This window comes from Adiantum capillus-veneris, chromosome 5, assembly GCF_014529385.1.
Source record: "Adiantum capillus-veneris isolate H3 chromosome 5, ASM1452938v2, whole genome shotgun sequence".
In the NCBI taxonomy this organism is placed as follows: domain Eukaryota; kingdom Viridiplantae; phylum Streptophyta; class Polypodiopsida; order Polypodiales; family Pteridaceae; genus Adiantum; species Adiantum capillus-veneris.
The window spans coordinates 20,376,618-20,388,636 of NC_140935.1; the positions used below are offsets into that span (position 1 = coordinate 20,376,618).

The following is a 12,019-nucleotide window of genomic DNA, read 5'->3' on the forward strand; positions in this document are numbered from 1 at the left end:
GATTACTGAAAAAACTTCATCACGTGTCTGAGGATCCCCCTGCCAAGAATTCTGTGGTAACATAGCCAAAGTCCCTCGCCGATAACCAGTCGAGGTAAGCATATGAGCTGGATCTGTGTCTGAGCCCTCGTAGAAAAGATGCAGTCCGGGCATCGGCATCAACCATGAGACAGAGCCCCAAGTGAGAAATCCATGCTGAACACCCGCTCTGCTAAGTAAAAAGCAAACTGGTAGCCACACTACATGAGAAGTTGAGCATGACCAAAGACAGTGTGCAGGTGACTCAAGTAGTCGCAAAGGACAGCGAGTACATAACGGATCATGACCCATAGTAGCTAGCCAAGTCCCAACTGGAAGTCCTGCATGTGCAATCATCCACATGAAAAAACATGAGAGAGACCTGAATGTAACCAGAAACGCATACGAGTGGGCTGACCTGGGTGCTGTCTCATCAATGCTAATCTTCCAATTCTGACAGTGTTCTCTCTCTCTCTCTCTCTCTCTCTCTCTCTCTCTCTCTCTCTCTCTCTCTCTCTCTCTCTCTCTCTCTCTCTTTTCCATTGTACTACACCTTCTCTACCTTTTGTATTAGCTGGCACATCCATACAGTCCCAGCTTATAGTAGTTGTATTTTGTTTTCGATCCTTTTTTGTGTCCGGACATGGTATCAGATTCACTATGTTGTAACAGCTTGGTCTCATAGGTCATTTTGGCCTTTTGAAGACGTTAATATCTCATTTCATCTCTCTCTCTCTCTCTCTCTCTCTCTCTCTCTCTCTCTCTCTCTCTCTCTCTCTCTCTCTCTCTCTGCGCGCAACAGCAGCCCTCTGCATCTTCGCCAGCGTGTGTGTGTGTGAGGGTTGAATCTCTGCCCCCCGTTGCGAAGGCCCCTCTGTTCCCTGCTGTGGTGTTCTGTGCCTGCGTCAGCGACTCAGTTGTGCCCGTAAGGTCTCCCACTGGCTCTGCGTAACTGCTCCAGGCCTACAGGTGATTTGCTTTTGCTGCCCGCAGCCTATCAGCTCTGTGCGACTTGATACAGCAACTGCGCCACAAAATTTGCAACCAGTGGCAGTGTAATTTTCCAGCCTCAGCACCTCAGCGCGCAGGCTTCAGTCAGCTCCACAGCGCGCAGGTTTCAGCCTCAGCACCACAGCGCCTCAGCGCGCAGGTTTCAGTCAGCTCCACAGCGCGCAGGTTTCAGCCTCAGCACCACAGCGCGCAAATTTCGGCCTCAGCAACACAGTGCGCAAGTTTTCAGCCTCAGTACCACAGCGCACAGGTTTTAAGGCAGGCTGGGGTTGTTGAGAGTACAGGGCTGCAGAAACGAAAAGGGAGCAGGTCACTGGTGCACCCTCTCTCTCTCTCTCTCTCTCTCTCTCTCTCTCTCTCTCTCTCTCTCTCTCTCTCTCTCTCTCTCTATCAACTCAGTGCTAGACTTCCCATCGTCGTCACCCTCTGCAGTGCCCACCAGCTTTACCGGCTTGCAACATTCATCAAACCTGCAGGGATTTATATGCAAGGAATTTGAAAACTGCAAAGCTCACAGAAATTGCAAATTGACACATACAGAAAGCAAACATATGCCATGTAGGCTGAATGGGGAAACATATGTATGCATAATGCGGTGCGTATAGGTTGCTCTCTCCTCTCTCTCAGAAAGTGAAACAAATAAGGCAAGACAAATGGCGACGCACTACATGGTCACAAGCAAGAGGATGACAGCCATTGAAAAGGAGTTGAAAGAATGCAAAGCTCACATGGATGAGTGGAAGAAAGAGAAGAATTTAATTCTCGAATGGAAAAAGAGGGAGGAACAGGCGAGGGAACTAGAACGCAAGGAGTTCCGGGACGAAATTCAAGCTTTAAAAAGTAGCATCTCAGCCCTTCGGGAGGAACTCGACGAAACCAAAGAGGGAAGACGCCTCGAAGATGGGGAAATTCAGCCATCAATGATTGACGAGCTGAATAGTATACGAGCACAAGTCAAAGAAATAAAGGAGGAAGGAGAAATGAAGACCTCATGGGTGGAGGTTCTCTCCAAAACGCAAAAGAAAATGGACGAGGCTGAAAAATGGATTGAAGTTGTCAGGAAGGGAAAGGGCAAGGAAATTCCGACGACACCCGACATCATCAACAAAACACTAGAAGAGGAACAACGAAGAAGGGTACGCGCTCTACACGTGAGAGTGACCGGCCTAAAAGATTCAGATAAGGTGGACCAAGAGGTGAAGAACCTCATGTCCATGATGGGGGTGGATAAGCCCTCGCACACACAAGCTTGGAGAGTGGGCAAGAAGAGTGAAGGTAATGGGGAGAGTTCAAAAGGACGGGCTCTCATTTTGCGCTTTCCCTCCATGGAAGAAAAGAAAGACTTTTTAAAGAAGAGGCCAACCCTCAAGAAAACAGGTATCTTTTTAGGAGATGATCTTACGCTCTCACAGCTTGCACATATGAGAGAGGTCATGCCAGAGATTATAGCAGCAAGGGAGAAGGGGAAGTTAGCTTTCTACAGAAATGGACGAGTAGTGATTACAGAGCACCGCTCTACATGACGGTGCGAGACCTATGGGACCACTCTCAGGATGGCAGTTTGGAACTGTAATGGTTCGTATAGACTTGATGTGGGGGCCTTTGAGGATAGCTTCAGAGACAGAGACATTGTTTTCTACTCATAGACTCATCAGGCTCCAGGACAGTTGATGCCGCACATATCAGGATACAGATGGGAGACAGCTTGTAGGACATGCACCAGAACTGCACATGGGACTAGAGGATCAAGAGGTGTAGCAGTTCTTTTCAGAGAGGAGCTCCAACCACTATTGCGCATAGTTCGGAGAGATGATCAGGCCAGATACTTGTGGGTGAGGCTGAGGGCAGAGACTGGACGTTTCTTGTACATCGCCATATGCTATTTTCCTCCCAGCACTTCAGTATATGCTTCACCCAGAGGACAGTCTCCTTACTCTGCACTTGATGATGATATCTGGGAGTTCTCCAGAGATGGAGACATCATACTCCTGGGGGATTTCAATGCCCGTACAGGCAGCTCACAGACAGTCTTCTATGACACATCAGAGGAGATGCTTAGAGAGCTAGAGCCAGAGGAGTTGGGACTTGAGAGATGCTCACACGACAGAGAGCATACAGAGTATGGGAGATACCTGAGAGAGATGACAACTACTCACAGTTTAGCCATACTGAATGGCTTAACGACTTTCCCATTGTCTACAGGTTTTACTTGTTTTCCACATAGACATGGGTCCAGCACTGTAGACTATGTTCTGACACATCCGAGCTTTATCTCTCACATTCAGGATTTCACAGTGGGGCCCAGGCCAGTTGGGATAGCAGTAGATCATGCACTTTTAACATTATCAGTCTCCTTTGAGTACAATACATATCAGGCCTCACGGGGTGGTGGACATACACGCTATACTTTTACACCAGAGACTGACTCAGTCTATGTAGAGGAGATACGTAGGCTTTTATGTACATCAGAGCCAGTATACACAGTGGAGGAGATCACATCTATGCTGACAGTGACATTACATGGGGCAGCGACAGAGGCATATCCACACACTCAGCCGGGGCAGAGACGTCTTTCTGGACACATGCCTCAGAACAACTGGTATGATGAGGAGTGTAGACAGAGGAGAGCTCAGATACAGCGGGACCTTACATTGGGAGTGATCACCTATAGACAGTCTCGCATTGCTACACGACGACTAGTGCGGCGGAAGAAGCGAGCTTTCTTGGTCCAGATGGAGCAAGATTTATATCAGCTCTTCCTTAGTAGAGATTCAGGAGAGGCTTGGCGTCTATTCCATGAGAAGTCTCCCCCACCAGTGATTACTTCTACAGAGATATGGGGGCAGTATGCAACATCTTTATACACTGTACCTGGACAACCACCATTACCAGACCCACCACAGCCATGTCCGGCTACGAGCACCTTCTTTACCACTGAGATGGTAAAGGAGGCCATTGACAGGATGAAGACCAGACGGGCACAGGATCATGAGGGTTTGGTAGCAGAGCACATTATACATGCTGGGGATTTGTTGGCAGAGATGCTTGCACGGCTATTCAACCGTGTCATGTGTGAGGGTCTCCCTGAGTCTTGGAGATTATCTACTATTGTACCTATCTTCAAGACAGGTGACCCCACAGTGCCGGGGAATTACCGTACTATCATGGTAGGACACACATTGGCACGGTTATATGCATCCATCCTCGAGCATAGGCTGAGCAGTTGGGCAGAGATTATGGGCATACGAGCACCTGGGCAGGCTAGTTTCAGAAGGGGTTTCTCCACACTAGATCATGTCTTTACACTCAAAGCTATCATTGAGGAGGGTCGAGCACATGGTAGACGGATATACTGCAGCTTTGTGGATTTTCGCAAAGCTTTTGACACAGTGCCGAGGGCCAGATTGATGTACCGGCTTATGGAATTGGGGGTACCCACAGAGCTGATGTGGGGGATCATGGCATTGTACAGTTCAGTGATGGGTCATGTACGCACATCAGAGGGGATATCCGACATAGTTCACTCCACCATCGGAGTGAAACAGGGATGCCCACTGTCCTCTACTTTATTTGGTATGTATGTTGATGGGGTCTCTGATTATATTGACAGAGGAGGAGATAGAGGTGCTCAGCTTGCAGGGACATGGATCCCTCTTTTATTGTATGCTGACGATATCGTGTTGATATCAGAATCGCCAGAGGGTATGCAGAGACATTTGGACGCATTGCATAGTTTTGCAGAGGATAGTGGATTGTCTGTCAACCTTGGTAAAACCAAGGTCATGGTATTTAATACCACGCCACAGTGGGTTAGGAGATCAGCACCTACTTTCACATATGGACAGGACAGTATGGAGTACACTGATGCATACACATATCTTGGGGTGGTCTTTAGTGGACCGAGGTTCACACTGAAAATGGCAGCAGACACTAGATTGACTCGTGCCTATGCAGCCCTAGGTGGTTTAGAGAGGATTTGTTCGCAAGTTCAGTTCCAGGAACCTCGAACAAAGCTCTGGCTTTTCGATACTTTGGTCGCTTCAGTTATGCACTACGCGGTTCAGGTTTGGGGACCGTCTATTGACAGTACTGGATGGACTAATATGGAGAGACCCCTGATATCTATGATTTCTAGGCTGATTAGAGCCAAGGCCTCAGTCCCACATGACATCATACGAGCGGAGCTGGCTGCCCCACCTATGGAGGTTGAGGCACTCACCAGATCAGTATCATTTGTACACAGCTTATGGGACACCACCAGGGACAGGTATGCCAGGCTTGCTCTCGAGTCATCCAGACAGCTGGCACTACAGGGAGATACATCATGTTGGTATGCACAGATGAGCTCATGGTTTCAGAGGCATGGTTTCAGCATGGACAGGCTGCCCCCTTTCCAGTATTCTCTTGATGCACCATCCTTGGCTCTTACACGGATGGAGACTACTAGACTCATTCGGCAGGATCTTATCCAGCTTGATAGCAAGAGGACATGGATAGAACCATCACGGGAGTTGGGTACGAAGAGGGTTTTCTATAGAGAACATCTTCTTCAAATCACGACAGACGGATTTGTCACACGGCCCAGTTACATGGACACACATCTATCTCATAGGTTACGATGTGCTATTGGCCAGATTCGCACATCTTCACACCAGCTTGGGATTGAGACAGGTAGATTCAGAGGCATACCAGCAGACAGTAGGATATGTCAGTTATGCCATGCAGAGCCAGAGACAGAGTTTCACTACATATGTCGCTGCACAGTCTACTATGAGATACGGGGACGCTTTCATTGTCTATTCAGAGATGGTTTTGACTCGTTAGACAGAGTCATGAGATATCAGGATCAAAGATGTCTCGGATTATTCCTACTTGAGATTCAGAGACATAGAGACGCTCTATTGAATGGGCAAAGGCAGAGACAGTCCCAGAGACGCATCTCAGATTTCTTCAGTCTGGGTACCACAGAGTCAGAGGGGACACCACCACCAGAGAGCTCGGTTCCCACCCATACACACATCAGCGGTACTCTCATTGATCGAGCTACAGAGTTAGGGAGATCGAGACGACCGCGACTGAGGAGGGGAGCCACGCACCACCGGCGGAGATTGCGGCAGAGGATCCACAGGATTCTAGTACGACACCAAGAATGTCGATCGGGATAGGCTTCATGCTACTGTTATATTGTATCATGGTGACACTTATCCCCACTTTGTACCTTTATGGTGATACCATTGCTCAGCCTACCAGCCACCCATAGGAGTCGGTAGCACTCCTATCAGTTCTTTGTTTGTAGTTTTCTTGTTTGTACCCAGACTTGGTACTAGACTCATCATTGTAATCAGTTGGTCTCATAGGTCATTTTGGCCTCTTGTAGACGTTAATATATCATTTCATTTCATTTTCTCTCTCTCTCTCTCTCTCTCTCTCTCTCTCTCTCTCTCTCTCTCTCTCTCTCTCTCTCTCTCTCTCTCTCTCTCTCTCTCTCTCTCTCTCTCTCTCTCTCTCTCTCTCTCTCTCTCTCTCTCTCCGCGTGTGTGTGCGCGCGCGTGCTCTGTGTTGATGTATGCTCATGTGTGTGTGCGTGTGGTGTGGGTGTTTGAGCTTTTTTGTGGTTCTCTTATGCGCTCGAGCCTGAAGGCATCAACTTCTCCCTCTCTCTTATGCGCTCGAGCCTTCCCGCTGCCCCAGATGCCTCGAAGCTGAGGAAATCGTGCCACACTTTTTGTGGCGTTGTCATCACTCCAGAGCCTTCATTCGGCAAGTGTCGACTGCTCTTCGGCTGCGTTTTCCTTTCGGCTCTTTTCACAGACGCTTTTGGTTTTTTGGGGTGCTCCAATCACCGCAATCTCAGTTTGCGGTGCTCTTCACCTGGGTCAGATTTTGGACTATGTGGGCCATTTGGCACCATAGGAACTCCTTATTGTTCCAAGGCATTTCTGTTGACCCCTTTCCCTATTTCAAATTATCTCTTGGTCAAGCGCTGCATATTGCCTATGACGCTGGAGACATCACTCTTGATACCTTCAAGATTTACTTTGATTGTTTCTAGTCTTCAGAGGCTCATCGTGCTCCACTCTTTGTATCCCTTTCTTTTCGTGGGTTTTCCTCGCTTTGAGGTTTCCCACTTGTATATTAATCAAAGCAGATTTACAAAAAAAGAGTGTGTGTGTGTGTGTGTGTGTGTGTGTGTGTGTGTGTGTGTGTGGAATTTTTCCTCTCCTTCTGGGAGGATCTTGAACATCCTCTGCTTTACATGATTAATGCGGCATGGGAGAAACAAGATTTGCCGATATCTTGGAAAGAAGGTTTACTTAAATTGCTGCCTAAGCAAGCACTTTGTGAGCGATTCTCTTATTGGCGTCCGATCACTCTGATGTCGGTGGTTTATAAGATATTGGCTAAGATGCTGGTGCACCGCATTAAGGATCATCTTTTTGCAGGACTCCATCATGCTCAATATGGTTTCATTCCACGTTGCCAGATTATGGATAATCTGGCTAATGTTTTGATTGGCATGGAGTACGCTAAGTACACTCAACAAGATGTGTTGGTTATGCAAGTTGACATTGAAAAGGCCTTTGACACTGTACAGTGGGACTTCATTGCCGCCACCATGACGTGTTTAGGGTTTGGTCCTAAATTCGCCAATGTGGTTTATTTTTTGTATGCATGCAGCACGTCTTCAGGGATTTTGGAAGGTGAATTAACTGAATCTTGGCCTCTTGGTTGTTCGGTCCGGCAGGGCTGCCCCCTTAGTGCTTTGTTGTATGTTGTTGCTACTCACCCATTGTTGACTTATCTTGATCACTTGACCTCTGTTCAGAGTCTGCATGGTCTGCGATTACCTTCGGGTCGTACATTCATTGGCCAAGCTTACGGTGATGATTCGTTATTTATGCCTCGTAATCAGCAGGCGGATGTCAAGGTGATTATGGAAGCCTTGGATCTGTTTGGCATTGCGGCTGGGCTTAAAGTCAACTTTTGTAACTCAAAGCTTTTGCCTCTCCGTTCTTGTGATTGGCATAGTCTCTTGTGGCCAGGTGAGATTGTGTCTTCAAATGTGATCACTAGGCATTTGGGTTATCGAATTGGCTGGAATGTTACTCACTCTCAGAAAATCGATTGGGTCATGCAACGCTTGAATGTCAAATTGGATTACTCGAAGCTTTCCACTTGGCCTTTGCATGTTCATCTGCGAATTGTTCAGAGTATCCTGTTGGCGTATGTTCCGTTCTTTTTGCCATTGATGCATTGGCCTCGGCGATGTCTTGATTCTCTTATGTCGAACATTATGTCCCATTTGTGGCGGACTCATGCTACGAAAAAAGGCTTACGCTTGATGTCGATGGAGAAGCTTTGCACTCCTAAACGTTTTGGTAGACTTAATATCTTGGATTTGCGCAGGCATGTGTTTGCGCGGAAAGCTATGTTGTTGCCCACTCTTGTGCAACAAATTCAGCCTTGGACTTTGATGTTTGCATTCCTCGGTCAGCATGTTGTTACTTCTGCTTTTGGCCATTGGCAACCCTCTCTCTGGGAGGTGGTTTTTGGCAAGATGGAAGGACACATTCCTGGATGTCCACTTGCTTCCTCTTTAGTATCTGCTTGGAAAGAGGTTACGATGCATTTATCATGGAATCCTCCGCAGGAAGGTGATTCAATCCGATTGGAAAGTCTCCATTGGAGCCGGGCATTCTCTCTTACTTTGGTCGACCGCTCACCTCGTCAGGCTTACTTTCTCTCTGGTCGTGGCATTCGTGTGGTTGAGGATGTGGTCCATGAGGCTAGGTATACTTTTGAGTTTTCCTTTGCTGCTCGTCGTTTTGGGATGGGCATGCATTACCGTCAGTTTTGGAGAGAGCTTCAAAGCATGTTGCTCGACCTTTTGCATGTTTCGCCTTTGCCTGATGGCCATCGTATGTTTGATTGGGCCTTTCGGGAGACGCCTTTTCGAGATATTTCTGCAGCTCGAATTTATGCTATTCTTCTACCACGAGCATGGCTTGGTTGTCATTGTAATGCCATTTGGCGCATGCACAAATCTGACCTCTGGTGGAGGAGGCTCCTCTCTGCCTTGTGGAAAAGTCATTTACCTTTGAAAGAGCGTCTGTTTCTTTGGCGCTGTTTGCTTGGAGTGCTTCCCATTGGCACTTTTCTTCGGGCGCCTCATATTCGTCCTTCTTCTTGCGTTCGTTGCTCGACTGCAGAAGAGGATATTTGTCACTTGTTGTGGGATTGCTGCGTTGCTAGAGATTTCCTTCACCATGTATCGGCGTGCATGCGGCTCCGTTTTCCTAGAGTTGTCTTTCACAAAAGGTTCTGGGCATTTGGCATTTTCTCACCGACGTTACAGCGTTTTGCGGTCTTCTTCATGTGGGTCAGATACTGGGCTTTCTGGACCGTGTGGAGTCAGCGTAATGCTTACATGTTCCATCGTACTCATGCGGATCCATTTCCTCTCTTCAGGCTTTCTCTTCGGCAATCGTTACGATTTGCTTTGGAAGTTGGTGATATCACCTCGGAGATGCATCAGCTTTCGTATGAATGTTTTTAGTTACGTTCTACAGTTGAGGAGTTTTGTGCTCTTCCCCTTGTATATGATCTTTTCAGTGGGTTTTCCTCGCTTTGAGGTTTCCCACTAGTAAATTAATCAATCGATTTACAAAAAAAGTGTGTGTGTGTGTGTGTGTGTGTGTGTGTGTGTGTGTGTGTGTGTGTGTGTGTAAATGAGCACATAAAGTGACCAAAGCCTATAGGGGAATGGTACGAGAAGATATATAATGGTCTCCAAGACCTGTGCACAAGGCATCCTCCTCCACACTCTCTATAACCATGTGTGCAAGTATCTGTAGTGTATTGTATCACCTCAGGAAGAGATCATATTCAAGGTACTGAATATCCTCTACGAATGCGTCTGACCATCTCTTGAGTCCATCTACTCGGACTCACCTCGTCTGTACCCAAAATAACCACTCCCACTCTGATCTTCCACATTGTCACAAACGGTGGATGTGGCCAATCTAATAAACATATGACCTCTCCTCTTTGTGATATGAATGAACAAAAAATCTATCTCCAGAGGGCGAAAGAGACTACAGCAACAGATCAGACTTATCTTGGCGAGACGCGGGAGCCATCCTCTGTAGACCCTCTCTATGGAAGATATTGACACCATTCAGCATCGACCCATGCGAGCCTTTGATCTTTGACACCTCCCTAGATACTTTGCCCACCAAGTTTATCATTTTCTTTATTGTTATTTTGTACACACTTACTTTTTCACACAGACTTTGTATCAGACCTACGAGGGCTGTATCAGTTTGGTCTCATAGGTCACTTTGGCCTTTTGAAGACGTTAATATAACATTTCATTTCATTTCACTCTCTCATCCCGTTATAACTATGCTCTACCATGTTTTGACTCATAGGAGATCTTTCCTTTGATACCTGATGGTTGCATAATAGAGGGTAAGCAGCTAGGCCTGGCATGCCCCTATATTGATTTGGACTGGCAGGGATGGAGGCCTAACGCCCTCTTAACTCACTCGAGATACTATTGGTGCTTAGATGCTGATTTCATTGCTCGGCACCATGATATTTCTTATGGGGTCGTGACTTGCATTTGCAAAATTGTTACTACCATTCCAGGCAGGTGGCTACTCAGATTGGAGGACCATGATTTGGAGTAGCAGCGTCAGTGTGATGGCCGGCAGGGATTGTTATACTCTCTTGGTATCGAGGGGCCAGTTTGCTTGATTTTCTGGCCGAGTGTTTGTCAAAGCAGAGGACTTGCATTTATCCTTCGATTATTTCAGCGACAGGTTCTCTTCTTCATCTTGGGACGAGTCCAAGCATGAAACTCTCTCCACAGGTTCTCTTCCACCTCCTCTGCAAGGGTGGGCATGAGCATGCTAAATGTTTGAATCCAAGTTACGAATCACTGGTTCCATTTTCAAAGAGTTTGAAGGCGTTTGTGTCACTTAACTGGAGAGTCCTGTCCCAGATTGTGCAAATGCCCTTGTTTCTGAAAACAAAGACTAATACAAACTGAATTACTGGTGCCCTTTTGTTATGACCTCCTTGAAGCTGCTGCATACTGCAGCTGGCTTCGGCAAGTGGCACAATCACCCAAGCCCCATGTGATGCTTAAAAGGACAAACAGAACAACGTGCCACTTGTCCCCCTTGTTTTCAATTAAATATTCTTACATTCATCCCAGATCTATTTTTGGAATCGGAGTTGTGATGCTAATAAACTAAATACTTCGCAAACTGATGCAAGAAAAAAAACATCACCAAGGAAAAGGTGAACCAGCTAGTCTCATACTTACATGAAAGGTAACCGCTTCGGAATGACATAGTAGAAAGCACTCCAACAATTCTAAACATAACTGTGAAACAAAGGCCCCATGCCAGTAAGAAAATTTGTAACAGGTGAAGCATTGGTCATGCTACATAGTTTTAAAGATGGTGAATACCATACGGTTCTGCTGTGCCAAAGCTTGCACTTGAAGGTTCTCAAGTGCTGATTCTAGCACTGCTATGGCATCCTCGTTACTTATGGCTCCAACATCTTTCCCTCTTTTCGAAAGTGCTAAAGTTCCTAGCAGTGCGCCATGTAAAGAATGCCAATCCTCCTGCAATACAGTGCCCAGCTGTTGGATACTTCCTAGCAACTGATTGAATTAAAATGACCTCCGAAACCTGAACAAAAATTGAAACAGCTCACAAGGCGTGCTGAAAAAAACGTTGCAAAGTGATGGATAACTTTGTCCTCCAGCGGCTTCTCAAATAATTGAACCCATAGTTCTCCCAGAAGTAGAATACCTGAGAGCATGCTACCTTTCAGATATGCTACAAACACACCCACTGCATGTATAACCCCAGATAAGTAGTAGACACACCCAGTGTGCAGTTTCTCAAATAGCATAGCTTATTCGACAAATATCACCACAAAAAGCACATACAGGAATCCAAACTTACGGAGT

The 12,019-nt window shown here is 46.7% G+C and overlaps 1 protein-coding gene across 1 annotated transcript in view; it reads right to left on the minus strand.

The window, feature by feature from the left end:
• The window catches only part of MET18 (ARM repeat superfamily protein), a 157,398-nt gene that overhangs the window by 79,659 nt on the left and 65,720 nt on the right, over positions 1 to 12,019 (minus strand). Inside the window, exons 4-6 of the mRNA XM_086512040.1 lie at positions 11,761 to 11,858; positions 11,510 to 11,668; positions 11,363 to 11,422 (exon numbers count right to left, since the gene is read on the minus strand). Of these exons, the coding sequence (XP_086368166.1) occupies positions 11,363 to 11,422; positions 11,510 to 11,668; positions 11,761 to 11,858 (317 nt within the window). The remainder of the gene's footprint in view (positions 1 to 11,362; positions 11,423 to 11,509; positions 11,669 to 11,760; positions 11,859 to 12,019) is intronic.